The sequence below is a fragment of the Ruditapes philippinarum genome, unplaced genomic scaffold (assembly GCF_026571515.1).
Source record: "Ruditapes philippinarum isolate M1 unplaced genomic scaffold, ASM2657151v2 ctg1731_1_1_1_1, whole genome shotgun sequence".
Classification (NCBI taxonomy): domain Eukaryota; kingdom Metazoa; phylum Mollusca; class Bivalvia; order Venerida; family Veneridae; genus Ruditapes; species Ruditapes philippinarum.
Genome location: NW_026863488.1, coordinates 147921 through 172177, shown reverse-complemented (window position 1 = coordinate 172177; position 24257 = coordinate 147921). Strand labels below are relative to the sequence as shown.

Here is a 24257-nt window from a genome sequence, read left to right as displayed (position 1 = left end):
CTTGTTTTGTGATAAAGTTTTGGAATAATAATAAAAATAACAAGTTAATAACTGGATCAACAAGGATTGATCAACTTTAAACGCGCATATCTTACGCAGTAAAGTAGATTTGAGTTTGTGTTTTGTTTTGTTTTCTAATTTCGCGAATTTATGCCATTTTATATTAACTGTTATGTTAAAATATACAAATAAACAATCTAAGAAAAATTGAAATATATACTAGTGTTTGAATCCTGAAGTGATCATGATCATAATCATCAAAACCTTGTGAAAACGCGATCTGAAGAATGTTTAGCAAAATTTAAAGTCAATGCCGCATCATGGCAATGATAGGGTAGCTGTAAATACATGTACATGACATAGCAAGGTTCAATGTATCCCTGTATTCCGATCTTAAAGGACTCCCAAAGACTGGGCTATAATGATGTCTTCGGGCACCTGGTTCAATATCCTGATGTTGGATGGAAAATATTATTCCTTTTAGACTGCGGTGCGGCAGAATGTGATCCTGTACCGGAGTTCATGTCCCATTGTGGCTGCTCCTGATTGCCTGGATTGGAAAGGCAGTTGTATAGTAATTAGGGAGTTAACAACACGATACATCCTTGTGGCTTTAGCTCTAGTTCTGCGTTGTTGTACATGTAGGCTATGGCATTATAACATGTCGATCATTTATGTGACACTACTGATGGCATTGTAGTCACGAAACTAGCTGTCCGTCTTTGATCCTCTTCTATTTGAGACCTTGCAAGAGTTTCAGTACACCCTTCTCAGTGACTCTGTAGTAAGGTGCGGATGGGATGGTACTAGTGCTTAGGGACGGGATGTCAGATGTATCCTCTGTGGTGAACACTGACGAAAATTGTTGGTTCAGGATAGATGCTTTTGTTTCTCCATGTAGATTCCCGTCAGAGAGGAATGGAGAAATCCCAACACTGTCACACTTCTTACAATTAATGGAAGAGTACAATTTTCTAATTGTTGGAGTCCTTCTGCACCATATCCGATACATATGAATTATAGGCATTCTTACATTCCTACTGGGTTGACTTCTGTAGGTACCTAAATTTTTACCCGTCCTTACCCCTGCCTATTGTTTGTACTTTTTGAAGGCTCTTCACTTTTGTCTGGAAAGCTGTTTGATTTTTCTATTGCACCATGGTTGTTAACTTATTTGAAGTCCACTTAGTTGGTACATGCTTCATGATGTTGTCGAGGCAAATGGATTTGAAAGTGGTCCAAAGATCGTTTATGGGGTGTCTTGTGATGGGTTGTCGATGAAAATGTGCCAGATCATGGTTAAGGTACTCTGCCATCTTTCCTGTGTTGGCTTTCTTCCATAAATGAACAAGGCGTTTGACTGGTGTCTGTCTGGATGGCACTATGATGTGTGTGTCAATCATGACGATGTCATGGTCACTTAGGCTAGGGCATGGAATGCACCTGTTCAGCAACGGGGCGGGGGGGGGGGGGGCGGTTTCACGCCGGTTTGTGGTGAATACATGTACATCTAGAGTTTTGGTACCTCGGATAAGAAAATCTACCATTGTTCACCTCCATTTGTCGAATATGGTATCAATAAAGGTAGTGGTTAAATATTGAATTCTGCTTAACCCGGTGCTAGGGGGCGTGGACGGTAACTTGCATTTACCAGTACCGTCCATGAACAGGCTTAATCAAACTGAGTGTGCAACATTTTCAATTTTGCCGTGTTGGGCTTTTTTAGAGATTCCGTTTTTCTCTATTTTTTTATATGTGATTGGTTATTTTGGGCTTTAGTGCTGGATGGCCTCCAGTCAAGCTCAGGCAGACTGTCATCACCTGCAATCCATACGAGACGTACTGAGCCTTGATACATGTATTTCCCTTTCCTTGCAAATTTCTGGACAACTGAATTCAACTCCTCTGTACGTGTATTCTACCAGTCTGTTTGGTGGTCGGTATAGCGAACCAATGATCAATTGGTCTTTACTGTGCATACAGGTGATCGCAGCTACTGTAAATCATGTGGTACCTAGTGTCTGTATCAACTTGAACCCTAGCAATGTTGGATTTGGCAATGACTGCTACTCCTCCATGGCATGATTGTGTGTTATGACCCTACCATTTATCTGCAAATATATTCTAAAGTACAAGATAATTTGAATGATGCTCTTTTATTACATGCTTTTCGGTGGATTATAGAAATATATCAGTGATTTATAAACTGGTAATTTCACTGTTTGAAACAGTGAAATTATCAATTTGATAATTTCACTGTTTTGAATTTAAGCCCGTTACGTTGTCTCAGTGAAATACCAGCGTGCTCAGTACTGGAAACCAGCTTAATGACGTGACGTCGTAAATGACGTCACGTTGTATTAGAATTTGGCGCGCTTTTCATTTAGTACTAGGATAAAATGTCTTTTTAAACGTTAAATGTAATAAAAAGAAAATTTGTTTAGTTTAGTGTAAGATCGAAATATATTTCACCTCGTGAACACCAAAAGTTCATATTTCACTCGTGGCTGCGCCACTCGTGAAATATACCTTTTGGTGCTCACTCGGTGAAATATATTCCGATCTTACACTGAACTTAACAAATATCCTCTATTTATTTGTAATTTTTATTGTTAATATTAATGATAGATTTCGTGTTTTAATAAACAACAATAATAATCGTTAGAAAAAATAAAATTATCAAACCGGTATAGACCGTTAAAATAAATATGTGACAGCTTTTAGACCAGACAAGTTTCGCTTTTTCACAAGAAGATTATTGTTACTTAAATAACATTTTGTGTTCAAAAGCAAGTTTCTTACTTATAAATTTGAATAAAGAAAGTGATATTTTATATGAAAGTAATGGTAATATCATTTTAAATTGATGCTATGTGTTGTAATTAGTACAGAAACAATATTGCATGTTTCGTCCTAAGTTCTTTCGTACTCAATTAATGGCAACCCCAAGTTTTGCCATTTCCTTCCTTGTCCTTCTCCTCAAACCAGTCATTTCTCTCAAATGTTTAATAGTTAATAAATCCATACCTGAATCTCCAGCTGGAGTAGAAGAAGGCAAAGGCACCTGAAACCCAGCAGCTACACAAGGCTTCTTCGAACCTTCCTTCCCTCTCTTAGGCATTGACAGTGACGGGCCCGACAGTGACTTTTCCAGCTCATCCACCACGGCTTCTCTTTCCTCCACCTGTTTTCGAAGTATCTCCAACTCTTTCCGTTCTTGCAATACCTTCAATTTCTCGTCCAATTCTGCAAGACGAGCCAACAGTTGTTTTCTTTTATCTGTATCACTGAGAAGCTTAGCCGGTGAAACAGTATGTTTAAGCTCGTCTAATTTATCGGAGACTCCGACGGGTAAACTCGATTTAACTGGAACTGACATGGAGCCTTCTTTCCCAGGAATATGTTTCCCATGTGACTTAATGGCATGTGTCGTACTAATCTTATCCGGAACTGTAACTACCGGACCTTTAGTGCCCGAAATTTTCGTAGACACCTTAGAACTCGAATCTTCCGTCAAACTTGTCGAACTGTGACTAGTTGTAGGAACACTGACGGGACTAAAACCCGAAGCCATTTTTCTATAGTCTATAGCTTTTCTAGCCCTAGAACTCCTCATTCAAAACAGAAAATTATGGTACACAAAACTCTGTATTCAAAGTCAAAAGAAAAACAAATTCAAAATAAAAGTTTTTCCCCACTGGGAAACTCCTCTGAAGAACGTAAATTAGTCCATATAAAACTGTATCCTAGAGAAGCAAAGTAACCACAAAAATATTATATTCTTTTCAAAATGGCCACAGTAAAGACCGCCAAAATTTAACATTCCATGAAAAACGTGTCATACAAACTGTACCAAAAACTAGTTGAGCAGCTTATTTATAATAACCGCGGATGAATACAAAAAATCAGTCAAGCAAATCAAAACAAGTCACTGATTTTAAAAGGGAGACTATAAGCCAGGTAACAGACGTAATAATAAAAAGCCCCTGTCAATATCGATAATTAAAAGATTTTATGTTTCACAAAAAATACTTCAAATTAATTTGGTGAAATAAATGGCTCATAAAAATTTAAGACAGGTTAACATATTGACATGAGTTCATATTTAAAATAATTATTTACTTTTTTTTCAAATTCTTTCATCGGGTAATGAGATATTTACAAATGTGCAAATGTTTGAAAATGCTTATAAATGAAATTAATTCTCATTTTCTGTATTTGCAGTCATGGCAGTGCCTACAGACTTCAGTCAGGACAGTAAAGGATAGGCTTGATGTTTGGACTTCATTTTCCAAATTTCAACGTTTTAATTCGATTGTAGATAGGCCCTGAATTTATACAAAAGTGATACTTTTTATCAAGGAAACAGTATGCAGACAGTTCAGAAGATAGTTCATGACAGAGGTAAGTGGCTCAACAGGTAGAAAGTTTTTTTAACACCATCATCCAGATTAGTCACATTTTAACTTTCATACAGTGACATTTAATTATACAGAAATACATGTTTGCTGTTCGTATTACATTTTAGGAGTGTAAACTGTGTACAAATCTGTTGGCCTGTAATTCACGAATTCGAAAACGTAGCTAAAAGCCGTTTTCCGGTACTTTCTGTACCTAGCTCTGGGGAATTCACCTAATGGAGTGTAATAGTGAATTCGAAGTTTTCGGCCTTTTTTTAAATTAAATTGAAATAAAACAGTTATTTCTTTAAAAGAAAATAATTAAATATCATTGTTTGAATAATTCCATACAAAAAATAAAGTAAATACACAAGTTTACGCAGAAAATAACCTTATTTATTATGGACGATTCCACTACGCTGTTTGAATTTTATTGATTTTCATTATAAATAATTTATTTTTTTGAATAATTTGCAATAGATATTAAAGGAATATTGATATTTTTCAAAAACATCAATTATTTTCACCTTAAACGGTTAAATAATGATAGAAAAATAGAAATATCACGTAACTGTGTTATGTACTTCATTTGGTGTAATTCCCCAGAGCTTATACGGTAATGTACCGGAAAACGGTGTTTAGCTAGGTTTTCGAAAAGGTCAATGGCTGTATAATAAAAGATTTATTTATTATATTCTGTATTGGTTTTTTCCTAGCCAAGAATTATAATGGTGATAACTATTTATCCTACATTGGCACTGTTTGCCTCGTTTTCTTCTGATGTTCTGGTACTAAATATTTATTCAATTCATTTTCTAATGGTTTTTAGAGAAAAATGTGAAAAGAAGCACATTTTGATAACTTTGTTGTAAGTATTTCAGCTTACTGATACTTGTAAAAGAATATTTATAACAATATAGTCCTTGAGATAAATAAAGCTCAATATTGGAAATAGTGTCTATAATGAATTTGGGGCTGTAACGGTAAAAAGCGTATTGGAATATATTGCAATACGCCACATCCGTATTGCAATATATTGTGATACGTATTGTTATTTATCTTAGGTACTGGGAAATAATTCAGGAAAAGAGACTTGTATATTATTTCAACAAATATTATATTTATCTACATGTATATCTCTCGCAAAACAGAATTAGTGGATACTTCCCTTTAACAAAAATTTAAACTGTTTCAACTATTGAAGCATCAACTATGAGTAACTTAACAGCAAAATAAAACTTTAAACACTTTTCATTAAGTAACTAACAATCTAAATTATATCCTAATGATTTTCTTAACACAGTTTCAGACTCGCCGTCGGACTAGATCACAGGGATTGAGTGACGATGGCAATTAATCAATGTTTTTCTTTAGAAAAATTAACGTGTCTACTTTGTCAGCATCTAGTATTCAAAAATTTCATGGGTCTCTCTTTTCCTTGTAATTGAACTGTTTATTAGATCGTAATTATTTCCGTCTGCCATAGTAAATCACCGATTTATTCAAGCATTTGTCTACCCGCGCACCATGTAATTTTTTTACCCTAACACCGTTTTTTTACACGCTTCTTACTTTCCGTTTGTTATTTTCTTTTGTGCATAGGACATTTTCATAACATTTATTTATCAAGAAAATTATGGGAGACTTTCTTTTATTTATAGAGGAAATTATGGAACACTATTAGTACTAAATAAAACCGGTACAACTAAATGTGAACCGCGGTACAATATTAATTTATCCTGCACCGCAATATATCGGTGTAGCGGTAAACCGTTACAGCCCTAAAAATGATAAAAGAAAATTTTATTCCATGTTTTAATTATATAGATTTAATTTCAGTGTTATTTTGCATGTTGTTTCAGTTACATCAAGTAATCCACAGACAATGTTTATCAATTGTGGAGGAGCTGTATCTACTATAGCTCAAAACAAAGATGCCTCACAGGTGGTTGTTGGTGGAAGGAATGGTGGGTGTTTTTAGCTCGACTATTCGAAGAATATGAGAGCTATTGTAGTCGCCCCGGCGTCGGCGTCAGCGTCCGCGTCGGCGTCTGCGTTGGTTAAAGTTTTTTGTAAAAGTTCAAATATCTCAATTATTACTTGAGATATTCAATTGAAACTTACAATACTATTTATAAGTAAACAAGGCACATCAGATTGACAAGTTGGATAAGCTCTGCCTACAATATTGACAGAATTAAATGCCCCTTTTTAACTTAGAAATTTTGGTTAAAGTTTTTGTAAAGTCAAATATCTCAATCAATGCTTGAGATATTCAATTGAAACTTACAATACTTATTTGTAGTAACAAGGTACATCAGATATGACAAGTTGGATAACTCTGCCTACAATATTGACAGAATTATGCCCCTTTTTAACTTAGAAATTTGGTTAAAGTTTTTTGTAAAGTCAAATATCTCAATTATTGCTTGAGATATTCAATTGAAATTTAAAATACTTTTTTTATAGTAACAAATGTACATCAGTTTGCAAAATTGCATAACTCTGCCTGCAATATTTGCAGAATTATTCGCGCCCTTTGAAACTTAGAAATTTTGGTTAAAATGATTAAAGGTCTTCAAAGATATTTACTTGAAACTTTACACATGTACTTAGGGTCATAATTGGAGGGTCATAATTGTATGTCACGTGACCAAGTTTCCATAACTCTATCTTGCATTAAGGCTGATTCATATCCCCTTTTCTACTTAGTCTCTTGGTTAATGTTTACATGCAAGTTTTACATATCTCAATAACTATTAAAGATATTTATTAAAAACTTCACATATGCATTTAGGGTCATTAATTGTAGGTCACTGACAAAGATCCATAAATTCTATCTTGCATTTAGGCTGATTTTTCTCCCCTTTTTTCAACTTTAGAAATTCATGGTTAAAGTTTTTCTTGTAAGTTGTTATCTCAATAACTACTGAAGGGTTTGTGCCTTTTTTCGGGACAATTTTATGCATTATAAATAATAAAGCAGTGATTTAACTTGATAAAACATCTTAATAACAAGCCTTGTGTAACCTTTTCTGTCAAATTTATTTATTCATAGGTAATTAGTATTATTATACTCAATAAAACACCCTTGTGACATTACCTTCCGAATAGTCAAGCCAATACTGTATAATTAGACTCTCGCTCTTAGGCCTATAACATGAATTTATAAAAAAAAAATTAGCCCTTTTGTGAACTTAAAAAATTAAACAATATAAAGGCTCTTTTACTATCTAGCACTTAGAATAGTCGAGCATGCTGTCCTACAGACAGCTCTTGTTACTCTATAGTATTAACATAACTTTCAGCTATTTATTATATAAGTGAGACTAAAAGAGAAACATTTCAACCTGTTCAGTGTTTACTAATATTGCAATGGGTTTTAATCAATACAATGAAAAAGACATGTGATAGGATAATGATTGACCTGCTTTAAATTTGGAACTTCTAACTTGATTTTAGCAGATTTCAATATCAAATGAGTAATCTTCAAATTAAATGTATGGAGTCTGGTCAAATTTCTTGATATTGGGTCTTTACCGTTATCATCATCATGTGAAAGAGTTAGAATGCCCTGTATTGGTTTATAGTCAGTGCATTTATACCTGTTTACATCAAATCTGTTTATACAGAGAGCAATATTTATGTAACAGAATGTTTTTGTTATAGTTAATTATTTTAAGTCTTTTTATATGCCTATATTGTTTTATTTTCTTTTACAGTATTTAAGATCTATAGCGTGGATGATGAATGTTTTGAAGAGAAGTACAATCTTCGTGTGGGTAAACATGTGAACCTGAACTACTGTGCCTCTGATATAGCCTGGAACCATACTGATGGTAGGTTTTGTGTCTCTTATAAATGTATAACCTTGGTCCTAGAACCATTCTCATGGTATCAACAACATTTTTCATTGCTTTTGTCTATTGAGGAAATAATGATATTGATCATAAACTATAATTATAATGATAATAAATTATCCCTGGGTCATGTTATATCTGTGAATATCAGGCATGGCATAATTTCTATGATGTCGGACATTGAGTCTTGTAGTTATTTGTCGTCTCTGATTCTGCAATCATGTGAGATTATTAGTCATTCACATGCAGAGAAAATGGTAATTACTGCTTAGTTATCCAGGAAAATTGGTTAGGAGGATTTGCTGCCAAGATATGACCAAAAATTTGTTAAAATTGGTAAATTGGTGTAGTAATGGCAGCTAAAAAAAAAACAAAACTTAAAACAAGGAAGCAAAATTATGGTTATAGAGCCAAACTTCATAAACTTGCAAAACGATTGTGGTATGTTTCTTGTTAGTTAGATAAGGTAAGTGTTATGTAAACTTGAATATTATGTCTTTATTTATAGATCATATACTAGCTACAGGAGCTACAAATGGAGCTGTTGTGATTTGGGATCTGAGTCGTATGTCTCGTAGTAAACAAGGTATGTATACAGTTGTTACCCTTTAACCTATAGCGCGCTGGTGACAACACTACCCACCTGTCTGATCATAGTCTACACTTATGGCTATTCAGTGAGTACACTTTGTGAAGTTTACCCTTTAAAATGATGAATGGTTTTGTCCAGGTTGAAAGATTTACCAGTCTATTTATGATATTTAGCAAGGAAAGAATTAAGTTCCTGTTACACATGGTTTTGGTAGATAATCCATTACAATAGATGACCATGACTTATATTTGTGCTAGATGTTTGTATAATCATGATTTGTTTTTCTTTAAAATATGAACATTTGATTGTACATGTAGTTGTTAAATAACTTGTTTTAAATGGTGAAAAAACTTTTTTCTAGTTATGAAGTATCTTAATGGAAATACAATAATGAATTGCTTAATGTTGAAATTGGTCTATGTCAGGAAATTTACCAGCAGACTGTAACATTACCTTTAAATAGATGATATCCAAAATTCGGCAAATGTGGGTTTTTTCAAGCTTATCTCCTTGGTACAAACTTTTACTGTTATAGTTTCATGTTGCACTACCAGTCATAATAGATTAGGAAACCTGTTGTGCTTATTTCCAAAGCTGTAACTGTAAAAGTTTGTTTATTACCCCGGATTAGCTTGGAAAAACCCAAAATATTCCAGAGCAAGTCTATAGTCAGTAGTTTTATACATGTACCAGATTTTTCTTCATCAATGAAGGTTCACAGTTTGCAGTTTCTTAGTCAGGGACTAAGCATTGCCATTATAAATTTCTAGCTCTTTAGATTTGTCAGCTAATTGCAAGTCTTTCACTACAGTTTTATAAACAAAACTACTAAACAGAAATATATAGAAGCTTTTCACATGTAATTTTTAGCTCGACTTTTCTATGAAAAGGGGAGCTATCCTACTCGCCCCGGCGTCGGCGTCGGCGTTGGCGTCACACCTTGGTTAAGTTTTTCGTACCACCCCACTTTATTTCAGAAGTATTACAAGTATGGCTTTGAAACTTACCATACTTGTTCACCATCATAACCTCCATCTACAGACAAGAGTACATAACTCTGTCAAGGTTTTTGACAGAATTATGGCCCTTTTTTGACTTAGAAAGTGTATTGAGCTTGGTTAAGTTTTTTGTACCACCTCACTTTATTTCAAAACCATTGGAGGTATTGCTTTGAAACTGACCATACTTGTTTACCATCACGACCTTCATCAACAGACAAGAGGACATAACTCTGTCAAGGTTTTTGACAGAATTATGCCCCTTTTTGACTTAGAAAATACATTGAATATGGGTAAAATCCACTTATTGCCTTAACCCTTTGAGATATTGCTTTGAAACTTTTAATGCTATTTCACATCATTACCCCCATCTGTACGCAAGAGAAGGTAACTCTGTCAAGGATTTGTTTTAAAAATTAAGGCCTTTTATCGACTTAGAATCTTGGTTAAGTTTTTAGTACCAGTCCACTTTTTGACTGAACTGTTTGAGATATTAATTTGAAAGTTGGAATACTTGTTTACAATCATGATTCCCAAACATGTCCAGGAGAAGGTAATTCTGTCAAAGATTTTATTTGAATTATGGCCCTTAACTGTCAATGTTTTGTATTATAGGCAAGCACTAATATGTTATTATGTCATTTACCAAGGTGTTCTGAGTGACGTAAAAATACCTTATTCTCTCAAAGTGGGTTTAATACTATTAAATTTATTTAAGGCTCAACTCAGTTTTTTTTTCTTTCTTACCAGCCCTCTTTTGACTTAAACATTTCAAACTTTGCTGCAGTGTTCAAGGGTATCACACAATTCAGTAAAATAATTCTTCACTAAATATCTTAATGCTCATGGCCATTGTTCACTTTAAAAATACAGAGATTCTTGTATTGCCTTTTACTGCAAAAACTTTTTTTATTGGCAAGCAATAAAAAAGTCGAGCGCGCTGTCTTACGGACAGCTCTTGTTATTACGCTCTTTGGTTACCATTTTTTATGGGTCATTACATAATACTGCTTTAACTAAATTTTAAAAACTCTTGCAATATATAATATGCTTAAAAAAGAAAAAAATAATGTATATATATTTATTATATAATTATGCCCCCGCCATGTAATGGCCGGGGCATATAGTGTTACCCTGTTCCGTCCTTCCGTCCTTCCGTCATTCCGTCATTCCGTCATTCTGTCATTCCGTTCATTATCTTAGTTACGGTTGCACACATTCAACTCAAATTTGATATATGGATATGTCATGAGAAAATACAGGTCAAGTTCGAATTTGGTCATGGTTCAATGATTTTTGGCAGAGTTATGCCCCTTTTACTTTAAAATAATATGAAATTTTCAGTTTCCGTTCATTATCTCCCCAACGGTACAACACATTCAACTCAAACTTAACATATGGATATGTCATGATACAATACAGGTCAAGTTCGAATTTGGTCATGGTTGGATGATTTTTGGCAGAGTTATGCCCCTTTTACTTTGAAAATAATATGAAATTTTCAGTTTCCGTTCATTATCTCCCCAACGGTATAACACATTCAACTCAAATTTAACATATGGATATGTCATGAGAAAATACAGGCCAAGTTAGAATTTGGTCATGGTTGGATGATTTTTGGCAGAGTTATGCCCCTTTCACTTTGAAAATAATATGAAATTTTCAGTTTCCGTTCATTATCTCCCCAACGGTACAACACATTCAACTCAAACTTGACATATGGATATGTCAAAGGAATGCGCAGGTCAAGTTTAAATTTGGTCATGGTTAAATGATTTTTGGCAGAGTTATGCAGCTTTCACTTTGAAAATAATATGAAATTTTCAGTTTCTGTTTATTATCTCCCCACCGGTACAACACATTCAACTCAAATTTGACATATGGATATGTTTTTGGAATGCGCAGGCCAAGTTCGAATTTGGTCATGGTTCTATGATTTTTGGCAGAGTAATGCCCCTTTCACTTTGAAAATAATATGAAATTAACAGTTTCTGTTCATATCTACCCAACAGTGTTACATATTTAACTCAAACTTGACATATGGATATGTCAAAGGAATGGGCAGGTCAAGTTGGAATTTGGTCATGGTTCGATGATTTTTTGGCAGAGTTATGTCCCTTTCACTTCGAAAATAATATAGATACATCTTAGGAATAAGCAGTTTAAGTTTGAATTTGGTCATGGTTCAATGATTTTGGACAAACTTATCTTTCTTGAATGTTGGAAAAATTTTGAACTTTCAGTTTCAGCACTCATACTTTTGTGGAAATGTATGTAGCCACTATTTTGGCTACAAATATGAAATATGCTATTTTCAAAAGGTTAAGACTGAATAATTTCAGTGCCTTGAACATTGTATGGAAATGGTTTGTGTTAACATTGAAAAGTTTTAAGGGCTTTGAACTTAAAATGAAAAAAATTATTTCTGCAAACAAATTTGGAACTAAATATTATAACATCTGAAATTTTGGCTGCATACGGGGGCATCCGTGGCATGATGACACATTTCTAGTCTATAAATAGCTTTGAAATGCCTTTCCCTGATTGGCTAACAAGCAACTTTTTGTAAAAAATAACAGGTCAATATCAGAGTATATTCACTGTTTTTTTCCCTAAAAATAGATTTTCAGAGTATAGTCACCGGTGTTTCTTCTAAAAATAGATTTTCTGGAAATCCCTAAAAGACGCGAGACTTTGACATGACGTCACGCCAAATTTGTTGCTATTATTCTGAAGAAACGTTCAGTTTAGCGTACATGAGAGTCAAATTAGTCTATTTTAGTTACCGTTTTTCATTTTTAAGAAAAATAGGGATTAGCATGCCAATGGAAAGGGCCAAATTATGGAAACAGTAGACAAGCTGAAAAATAATGATTTCCGTCGTATGCAATGGCTGATGTGATAAGCCATATAATAAAACAGATATGTACTTTTTAGCTGTTGAATATGATGTGATATGTACTGAAAAATTAATATTGACCTCGGCTATCGCCTCGGTCAATATTATTTTTTTCAGTACATATCACATCATATTCAACAGCTAAAAAGTCCATATTTGTATAATATCTGATAAATATAATATATATCTGATTGAAACTGTTGCTTTGATAATATGCTTTCCTACACATATGGAAAAGAATTTAACAAATTACCTAAATAATCTGTTTATCTTGCTTAATTAAATATATTTTAAAATCAAATATAGAATAAAATATTTTTTGTTTCCCCTCCCACTACCTACATCACATTTTTTTTTTTACTAGCCTACCTACCCTACCCAAACTGGCATGGGTTTTTAAGTCTCGCCTTATATGTGGGAAACGGACAAAAGCCCTCCCGGATAAAAGCCCTCCGGTCCAAAAATGATAATGTAATTTTCACGGGAGGGCTTTTGTCCGCACTGTTATTTGTTATTTTTATGGTAGAGGGCTTTTGTCCGCCCTGTCATTTTCATGGGAGGGCTTTTGTCCACCCTGTCATTTTCACAGGAGGGCTTTTGTCTGCCTTGTCATTTTTGGACGGGATGGCTTTTGTCCTACACTCCTTATATGTGTTTATTGAATAATGGCTGTCACACTTATGTTAAGTTTTTGAATGCAAAATTGTATCTCCAAAATTTCTGAAGGGAATGGGTTGAAACTTCAAACACTTGTTCTCTTGGATTATCTAACAGTGGTACATGTATACATTTTAAGATCCATGTTTCAAAGCATATGATTTAAGTCCATGTTTCATAGCTTTATACATTTTAAGATCCATGTTTCAAAGCATATGATTTAAGTCCATGTTTCATAGCTTTATACATTTTAAGATCCATGTTTCAAAGCATATGATTTAAGTCCATGTTTCATAGCTTTATACATTTTAAGATCCATGTTTCAAAGCATATGATTAAAGTCCATGTTTCATAGCTTTATACATTTTAAGGTACATGTTTCATAACATGTGTTTTTAGATCCTTGTTTTGTAGCATATGTTTTAAAATCAACGTTTCATAGTACATATTTTAAGATCAATGTTTCAATGTACATTATATGTATATATAAGATAAATCTTTCATAGCATATATCTTACAATTAAAGTTTGTTTCATAGCATGTATATTTCAAGATTCGTATTAATCATATATTTTTGTCATGTTTCATTGTATATATTTCAAGAACTCATTTTCATGGCATATATTTTAAAGCTTGCATTTCAGAGCATATATTCCAAGAGCATAAAAGAACAGTAAATAGAGTGTGTTTTCATGAAAATGAGCATAAATTACTGCTGAGTGCCTCACAAGATGGCTCAATGAAGTTATTTGTAAGTTTCTGATGTTGTGATTTATTCCTTAACCTTTCAGAAGTAAATGTTGTCTTGTCTTGTTTTAAATACATTAGTTTATTTTAGAAATACACAAAGACATTGTTTGTTAGTACATTCATTTAAACATGTGTCATTAAAAAATATACATGCATGTGTCTATGTTATCAATATAAAAGTATAAAAGCATGTATCAATATAAGAAATATACAAGCATGTGTATGAAAGAAATATACAGGCATGTATCTATATAAGAAATATACAGGTATGTGTCTATCTAATAGATATACAAGCATGTGTCTATGTAAGAAGTATGCAAGCATGTGTTCATATGAGAACTATACAAGCATGTGCCTTTGTAAGAAATATACAAACATGTGTCTATACAATAAATATATAAGCAGGTGTCTATTTAAGAAATATACAAGTATGTGTCTATTGTAAGAAATATACAAGCATGTGTCTATGTCAGAAACATACAAGTATAGGTCTATGTCAGAAGTATACAAGTATGTGTCTATGTTAGAAATATTCAAGCATGTGTCTATGTAAGAAATATACAAGCATGTGTCTATGTCAGAAATATACAAGTATGTGTCTATGTAAGAAACATACAAGTATGTGTTCATATAAGAACTATACAAGCATGTGTTCATATAAGAACTATACAAGCATGTGTCTATACAATAGATATATAAGCAGGTGTCTATGTAAGTAATATGCAAGCATGTGTTTATATAAGAACTATACAAGTATGTGTCTATGTCAGAAACAGACAGGTATGTGTCTGTGTCAGAAGTATACTAGTATGTGTCTATGTAAGAAATATACAAGCATGTGTCTATGTGAGAAATATACAAGCATGTGTCTATGTGAGAAATATACAAGTATGTGTCTATGTAAGAAATATACAAGTATGTGTCTATGTTAGAAATATTCAAGCATGTGTCTATGTAAGAAACATACAAGTATGTGTCTATGTCAGAAATATACAAGTATGTGTCTATGTGAGAAATATACAAGTATGTGTCTATGTCATAAATATTCAAGCATGTGTCTATGTCAGAAATATACAAGCATGTGTCTATGTCAGAAGTATACAAGTATGTGTCTATGTGAGAAATATACAAGTATGTGTCTATGTCATAAATATTCAAGCATGTGTCTATGTCAGAAATATACAAGCATGTGTCTATGTCAGAAATATACAAGCATGTGTCTATGTCAGAAACATACAAGTATGCGTCTATGTCAGAAGTATACAAGTATGTGTCTATGTGAGAAATATACAAGTATGTGTCTATGTCAGAAATGTACAAGTATGTGTCTATGTTAGAAATATTCAAGCATGTTTCTATGTTAGAAATATACAAGCATGTGTCTATGTCAGAAATATACATGCATGTGTCTATGTCAGAAACATACAAGTATGTGTCTATGTCAGAAATGTACAAGTATGTGTCTATGTTAGAAATATACAAGCATGTGTCTATGTTAGAAATATACAAGCATGTGTCTATGTCAGAAATATACAAGCATGTGTCTATGTCAGAAACATACAAGTATGCGTCTATGTCAGAAGTATACAAGTATGTGTCTATGTGAGAAATATACAAGTATGTGTCTATGTGAGAAACATACAAGTATGTGTCTATATAAGAAATATACAAGTATGTGTCTGTGTCAAAAGTATACAAGCATGTGTCTATATGAGAAGTATACAAGCATGTGTCTATGTGAGAAATATACAAGTATGTGTCTATGTGAGAAATATACAAGCATGTGTCTATGTCAGAAATATACAAGTATGTGTCTATGTCAGAAATGTACAAGTATGTGTCTATGTAAGAAATATACAAGCATGTGTCTATGTTAGAAATATACACAGTACAAAAAGAAACGCAAACTGTATATATACCTGGTCATCTCCCATAGTGGATGTGGTGCAGAAAAAACTTCAATACCTTTTCAATATTTCATCCATGCTTTATTCAATAACACAACAATTTCTTTGATACCTGCAAAATTACGAAAGTTCCAGCAGTTTAAACACAGCGTTATCGCTCACGAAAATTTCAGTTTCAATACCTTGTGTGTCCACCCCTAGCATTGATAAGCGCCTGGCAGCGGCGACGCATAGAGGTCACTAACATAGCAATGGATGCCTGGGGAATGTTATTCCACTCCTTCACTGCGACACGTCGAAGTTCCTGCACCGTCTGGGGCTGTGGCTGATGCTCATAAATGCGACGTTTTAGCTTGTCCCATAAGTGTTCAATAGGCGCCATATCTGGCGACATTGCAGGCCAGTCTAGCACATTGATGTGGTTCCGAGCAAGAAAGTTTTGAGTCAAACGTGCTGTGTGCGGGCGAGCATTATCCTGTTGAAGTGTCCCATGTCCCTGAAAATGACGGTTCATGTACGGTACGACAACAGGTGCTAGAACATCATTGACATAGGTCTGAGCATTGACATTACGGTCAACACTACAAGATATGTTCTTCCAAACTGTGACATTTCTGCCCATATGTGAATGGAGCCACCACCCCAACGATTAAAAGTCTGAATACAGGCTTCGGCATAACGCTCGTTCCTGCGCCTCCAAACACGTGCACGACCATCGGCTCTGCTCAGCACTATTTTAGTTTCGTCAGAGAAAAGTACCCTGCTCCAGAATCTACGGATCATTCTTATGTGCACTCTAGCCCACCGTAGTCGATCCCGTTTGTGACGTGCAGTGAGGCGTGATGCCTTGAGGGGTCTCCTACACCTCAAACCATTTTCCTTAAGCCGATTTCGAACTGTGTTTGCGTGTATACTGCGCCTGAAAAGTAACGCAACGTCTCAAAAAGGGCAAACCTCATCAAAATGTGAACAGCTCAAAATTTGATAAGAGGAAGAATTTCAGAAAGATAGCAATATTTTCACCTACCGGTGAGTACCTATTGTTCGTCTAGCTGTAGAGGACGCCGCTTCGAATCGATTACGTAGGGGCCCCACTCGAATATTCACATCCTGTCTCCTAGTGGTTATTCGTGGTCGACCGGATTTTGGTAAGTCTTTGACACTGCCGGAGGCATTGTACCTATTCTGTAGACGAGTGATAGTGCTGACATGACAATTAAATCGCCGTGCAACGTCAATCTTCGAAACACCAGCTTCAAGTAAACCAATTGCTTGATTCCGCAAATGTTCAGCAAGGCGCTGCATGGTTATAAAGTACTGACAGTTCAAATAAACTTGTTTTTCATGTGTACCAATTCATCACTACACGGCTACATGTATAGAAACTATCGGTAAACTATAGAGCACGGTGTGCACGTGGAAATGTGGTTTGTACAGTTTGCCGTTAAACTGCATTGAGGGAGGTTAAAAATACTGCCATTTTGTACTCAAGTTAACAATAAAATGTCATTGAGAATATTAAAGGGAAAATTGTTTGTCCAAATTTAGTATAAACCTAAAAAAATGAAAAAGTTGCGTTTCTTTTTGTACTGAGTGTACAAGCATGTGTCTATGTCAGAAATATACAAGCATGTGTCTATGTCAGAAACATACAAGTATGCGTCTATGTCAGAAGTATACAAGCATGTGTCTATGTCAGAAATATACAAGTATGTGTCTATGTGAGAAATATACAAGCATGTGTCTATGTTAGAAATATACAGGCATGTGTCTATGTCAGAAATATACAAGTCTGTGTAAAAGTATACAAGCATGTGTCTATGTGAGAAGTATACAAACATGTGTCTATGTGAGAAATATACAAGCATGTGTCTATGTAAGAAATATACAAACATTTGTCTATGTGAGAAATATACAAGTATGTGTCTATGTCAGAAATATACAAGTATGTGTCTATGTAAGTAATATACAGGATGTGTCAGAAGTATACAAGCATGTGTCTATGTCAGAAATATACAAGTATGTGTCTGTGTCAAGAATATACAAGCATGTGTCTATCTAAGTAATATACAAGCATGTGTCTATGTAAGTAATATACAGGATGTGTCAGAAGTATACAAGCATGTGTCTATGTCAGAAATATACAAGTATGTGTCTATGTGAGAAATATACAAGCATGTGTCTATGTCAGAAATATACAAGTATGTGTCTGTGTCAAAAGTATACAAGCATGTGTCTATGTGAGAAGTATACAAGCATGTGTCTATGTGAGAAATATACAAGCATGTGTCTATGTTAGAAATATACAAACATTTGTCTATGTAAGTAATATACAAGAATGTGTCTATGTCAGAAATTAATATGCATGTGTCACAAATTAATAAGCATGTGTCTCTGTAAGAAATATGCAAGCACATGTCAATGTTAAAAATATAAAAGCATGTGTCTATGTAAGAAATATACAAGCATGTGTCTAAGGAATTATCAAGCATGTGTTAATGTAAGAAATATATAAACATGGGTCAATTGAAGAAATATACAAGCACATTTCTATATAAAAAATATACAAACATGTGTCTTTGGAAGAAATATACATGCATGTGTCTGAATAAAAACTAATAATAATTAAGTATAATTCATTTTTTTCACATATCCATTATCACCCATTAATGCATACAGTCATTAATGTGTTAATCAATTATTTAACAGTCATCTTTGTTAATCAATAAATTACTTCCAATATGTATTGCATATTGCATATATACACACACACACAAGCATGTGTCAACGTAAAATATTAACATGCATGTGTCTATTTATGAAATTTACAAACATGTGTCAACAAATATATTTCTATTTATATTATTAATATAAACCCTTTATTATAAACAATTTAAATTGACTGGTACATGATTAACGTCATATTTATTTATATTCATATATTTTTTTAATTTTCAGGACCTCCGGAAAAAAGAAGTTAGCTTGAATTTTTCCAGTGGAAGTACAAGTGTTAGAGATATAATGTTTAGTCCATGTAATCTAAATTACTTTGGTTTTGCATCGGCTGATGAAAGTGGTAATCTTATGGTATGATTTTAGTGATTTTCGTTTTTGTTAAATAAAGACAGAATATAGCCTTTTTTTACCCAATGGACAAGTTTGCTCAAGCGTAATATGGACCTTTTCCATACTGTCAAATATTTTAAAGACAAGTATTGACCTTTCCCTAATTTTCAAATTTTTAAAGCCAGATCACAATTGAATTTTTTTTTTAAAGCTACATATTTACCTTTTCCCAATTGACCTTTTTGTTTAGTCTTATATTGACCTTTTCCAAATTTACATGTTTTTTAAAGCCAGATATTGAATTTTTCCAAATGGACAAATTTGTTGAACACTCACTTTTATTTGTTTTGCCATCAGAGTGATAGATCAGCTCATATTGATTTAATTTGAGCCGTGTCACAACAAAATCAACATAATGTGTTTGCGACCAGCATGGATCCAGACCAGCCTGTGCATCTGGGCAGTTTGATCAGGATCCATGCTGTTCGCTTACCAATTCTATTACAAGTAGAGAAGCTGATAGCGAACAGCATGGATCCTGATCAGACTGCACGGATGCGCAGGCTGATCCGGATCCATGATGGTCGCAAACCCATTATGTTGGTTTTGTCGTGACGCAACTCAATTTACATTTCTTGAACTGACATGATTTATCAATCACATGTTTATAAGATCGTCTACATGTTATTATAGATATGGGATATGAGACGACCAGACAGGTATGAGAAGCTATTTCCTGCACACAGTGGTCCAGTGTTCAGTGTCAACTGGCATCCAGAAGATAAAAATTTGTTTGCAACAGCTGGGAGGGATAAAATGATAAAAGTAGGTTCTCTTCTGAAGTTATCATTAACTCTTATATGTATCACATGGTCTGGTATATCAATAGGAATTTCTGAATTGTCTTTAAGTAGTATGTGTGTAGTTATTGTTGTAACAAGTTAACATGAGTGGTGCATTTGCAGGTAAGGTGTCTGTCTTTCAAGCTAGGGAGAGTGGGTTTGAGCCCTATTGAGGTCACAAACACGTTGAATTTATGACACCAATACCAGTTAGTTGCAGGAAGTGGATTTTAAAGTGAATCAAATAAGATAAAAGCTGTCTTTTTTACAATTAAGCTTATATAATGATTAATAAAGTAAAAAAGCAGTGAGTTATTTAGGCTTTTTTAATACATTATTCATTGTATTTTCTTACACTGTATGAAGTATGTTTTGAATTGTAGATGACTATAGTATCTTACTGTTTAACATCGCAATAAACAAATAATGTACTGTGCCATACACAATTTGATAAAAATACATTCTACATCTTGCTGACATTTAGAAGCACTTATATATGAGCGAAGTATAACTACTCAGGCCCCAAGGTTATAAAGAAATTCTTCAAGCTCAAACTCAAATCTCAGGTATTTGATTGGTCAGAAACTGTTTCAGAATGTTCACTGTCCAATGAATTTACTGAGATTTGAGAAAAAAACACAGAAAAAAATGTTTTATAACCTTGAGGCCTGATGCGAGGCCTGATGCGAAATTGAACAATGAATGTATCAACCTTATATATTTGAACAGGTCTGGGATTTAAGCAAACAGAAGTGTATATATACCATTTACAGTATAGCATCTGTAGCTAGGATCAAGTGGCGACCACAGCGAAGGTTCCATATAGCATCATGTTCCCTGCTTGTAGACTGTAGTATAAACATATGGGATATACGTAGACCGTATGTACCGTTCGCCACATTTGATAACCATATAGATGTTACTACAAGTAAGTATTTCCTTCTTTCCTAGTTTACTTAGTACAGGTGTTTCTTTGAATGCCCATGGATATGGACTCTAGTAACCAGTACTGATGATGTCATATATAAATTTATAGAATAGGAATAAATTTTCTGTTACCTAAATAGGGAGAACATCCAATATATAATTCAGGAGTTGCTGGTTCTATTTTTTGATGAGGCCAGATTTCTTTATGAATGTCTCAAACATTAAGACTATAAGTCATTTGTCTTTAACTGCTTTAAGAAGAAATCATGTAGGGCTAGTAGTTGATCACTTGCGGAGAAATTGGTAATTACTAGTTAGTTATCCAGGAAAGCATGTTAGATGGCCTGACAACTGAGATACAATAAAAATTTATAGAAACTGTAATTTTATTATACTAGTATTTGTAGTTCTGGCAGTTACAAATGATAAATTACATGATTGTTACATGTATACTCTGTAAGATTTCATTAAAACCAAAGTAATTATTTTATCTTCCCTAGATATATTGTTTAAAATAAAGACCCTCATGTTATGTTAAGGTGTAACTTTTATCTTCCCCATGTATGTTGTTAAAGAATAAGGACCCTCGTGTGACATTAATTTAATGTGTAATTTTTATCTTCCCAAGTTATGTTGTTTAAGAATAAGGACCCTCATGTTACATTAAGGTATAATTTTTATCTTCCCAAGTTATGTTGTTTAAGAATAAGGACCCTCATGTTACATTAAGGTATAATTTTTATCTTCCCAAGTTATGTTGTTTAAGAATAAGGACCCTCATGTTACATTAAGGTATAATTTTTATCTTCCCAAGTTATGTTGTTTAAGAATAAGGACCCTCATGTTACATTAAGGTATAATTTTTATCTTCCCAAGTTATGTTGTTTAAGAATAAGGACCCTCATGTTACATTAAGGTATAATTTTTATCTTCCCAAGTTATGTTGTTTAAGAATAAGGACCCTCATGTTACATTAAGGTATAATTTTTATCTTCCCCAGGTATGTTGTTTAAGAATAAGGACCCTCATGTTACATTAAGGTATAATTTTTATCTTCCCCAGGTATGTTGTTTAAGAATAAGGACCCTCATGTTACATTAAGGTATAATTTTTATCTTCCCCAGGTATGTTGTTTAAGAATAAGGACCCTCATGTTACATTAAGGTATAATTTTTATCTTCCCCAGGTATGTTGTTTAAGAATAAGGACCCTCATCTTACGTTAAGGTGTAATTTTTATCTTCCCCAGGTATGTTGTTTAAGAATAAGGACCCTCATGTTACATTAAGGTATAATTTTTATCTTCCCCAGGTATGTTGTTTAAGAATAAGGACCCTCATGGTACATTAAGGTATAATTTTTATCTTCCCCAGGTATGTTGTTTAAGAATAAGGACCCTCATCTTACATTAAGGTGTAATTTTTATCTTCCCCAGGTATGTTGTTTAAGAATAAGGACCCTCATCTTACGTTAAGGTGTAATTTTTATCTTCCCCAGGTATGTTGTTTAAGAATAAGGACCCTCATCTTACGTTAAGGTGTAATTTTTAGCTCGACTTTTCTATGAAAAGGGGAGCTATCCTACCGGCGTCGGCGTTAGCGTTGGCGTCACACCTTGGTTAAGTTTTTCGTACCACCCCACTTTATTTCAGAAGTATTACAAGTATGGCTTTGAAACTTACCATACTTGTTCACCATCATAACCTCCATCTACAGACAAGAGTACATAACTCTGTCAAGGTTTTTGACAGAATTATGGCCCTTTTTTGACTTAGAAAGTGTATTGAGCTTGGTTAAGTTTTTTGTACCACCTCACTTTATTTCAAAACCATTGGAGGTATTGCTTTGAAACTGACCATACTTGTTTACCATCACGACCTTCATCAACAGACAAGAGGACATAACTCTGTCAAGGTTTTTGACAGAATTATGCCCCTTTTTGACTTAGAAAATACATTGAATATGGGTAAAATCCACTTATTGCCTTAACCCTTGAGATATTGCTTTGAAACTTTTAATGCTATTTCACATCATTACCCCCATCTGTACGCAAGAGAAGGTAACTCTGTCAAGGATTTGTTTTAAAAATTAAGGCCTTTTATCGACTTAGAATCTTGGTTAAGTTTTTAGTACCAGTCCACTTTTTGACTGAACTGTTTGAGATATTAATTTGAAAGTTGGAATACTTGTTTACAATCATGATTCCCAAACATGTCCAGGAGAAGGTAATTCTGTCAAAGATTTTATTTGAATTATGGCCCTTAACTGTCAATGTTTTGTATTATAGGCAAGCACTAAAAAAGTCGAGCGCGCTGTCTTACGGACAGCTCTTGTTATCTTCCCCAGGTATGTTGTTTAAGAATAAGGACCCTCATGTTACATTAAGGTATAATTTTTATCTTCCCCAGGTATGTTGTTTAAGAATAAGGACCCTCATCTTACGTTAAGGTGTAATTTTTATCTTCCCCAGGTATGTTGTTTAAGAATAAGGACCCTCATCTTACGTTAAGGTGTAATTTTTATCTTCCCCAGGTATGTTGTTTAAGAATAAGGACCCTCATCTTACGTTAAGGTGTAATTTTTATCTTCCCCAGGTATGTTGTTTAAGAATAAGGACCCTCATCTTACGTTAAGGTGTAAATTTTATCTTCCCCAGGTATGTTGTTTAAGAATAAGGACCCTCATCTTACGTTAAGGTGTAATTTTTATCTTCCCCAGGTATGTTGTTTAAGAATAAGGACCCTCATCTTACGTTAAGGTGTAAATTTTATCTTCCCCAGGTATGTTGTTTAAGAATAAGGACCCTCATCTTACGTTAAGGTGTAATTTTTATCTTCCCCAGGTATGTTGTTTAAGAATAAGGACCCTCATCTTACGTTAAGGTGTAAATTTTATCTTCCCCAGGTATGTTGTTTAAGAATAAGGACCCTCATCTTACGTTAAGGTGTAATTTTTATCTTCCCCAGGTATGTCGTTTAAGAATAAGGACCCTCATGTTACGTTAAGGTGTAATTTTTATCTTCCCCAGGTATGTTGTTTAAGAATAAGGACCCTCATGTTATGTTAAGTGGTAGCAAGGACAGTTATCTATACCAGCATGTATTCAGGGACGCCAAGCGACCAGGAGAAGAGCTTGTACCAGCTGGGCTTGATTTTAGTGTGTACGGTACAGTTGGACATGCAAATAGTGATAAACAAGGTAGATTATTTGTACACTGATGGTAAAGACTGGAATATCTGGCTGGAAGGGTAATTTGTAAAGTTTGGCTCAGTTTTGGCTAGACATTTACCTGATAGCCAAATATTTATCATAATGTATAATGATACCCCCTGTATTTGATAATTTTTCTTGCATTGTATA

General features: G+C 33.9%; 1 protein-coding gene across 3 annotated transcripts in view; it reads left to right on the top strand.

Annotated features, from left to right (window-relative positions):
• Positions 1 to 2714: 2714 nt before the first annotated feature.
• The window catches only part of LOC132722210 (GATOR complex protein WDR24-like), a 36665-nt gene continuing 15122 nt past the window's right edge, over positions 2715 to 24257 (top strand). For 2 of the 3 annotated variants that reach the window (XM_060706659.1, XM_060706656.1), the window contains exons 1-10: positions 2715 to 2847; positions 4225 to 4404; positions 6263 to 6367; positions 8123 to 8239; positions 8769 to 8846; positions 14039 to 14157; positions 19022 to 19150; positions 19823 to 19954; positions 20701 to 20899; positions 23925 to 24095. In XM_060706659.1, the coding sequence (XP_060562642.1) occupies positions 4371 to 4404; positions 6263 to 6367; positions 8123 to 8239; positions 8769 to 8846; positions 14039 to 14157; positions 19022 to 19150; positions 19823 to 19954; positions 20701 to 20899; positions 23925 to 24095 (1084 nt within the window). In that variant the 5' untranslated portion in view covers positions 2715 to 2847; positions 4225 to 4370. The remainder of the gene's footprint in view (positions 2848 to 4224; positions 4405 to 6262; positions 6368 to 8122; positions 8240 to 8768; positions 8847 to 14038; positions 14158 to 19021; positions 19151 to 19822; positions 19955 to 20700; positions 20900 to 23924; positions 24096 to 24257) is intronic. The other variant, XM_060706657.1, reaches the window with a different exon arrangement.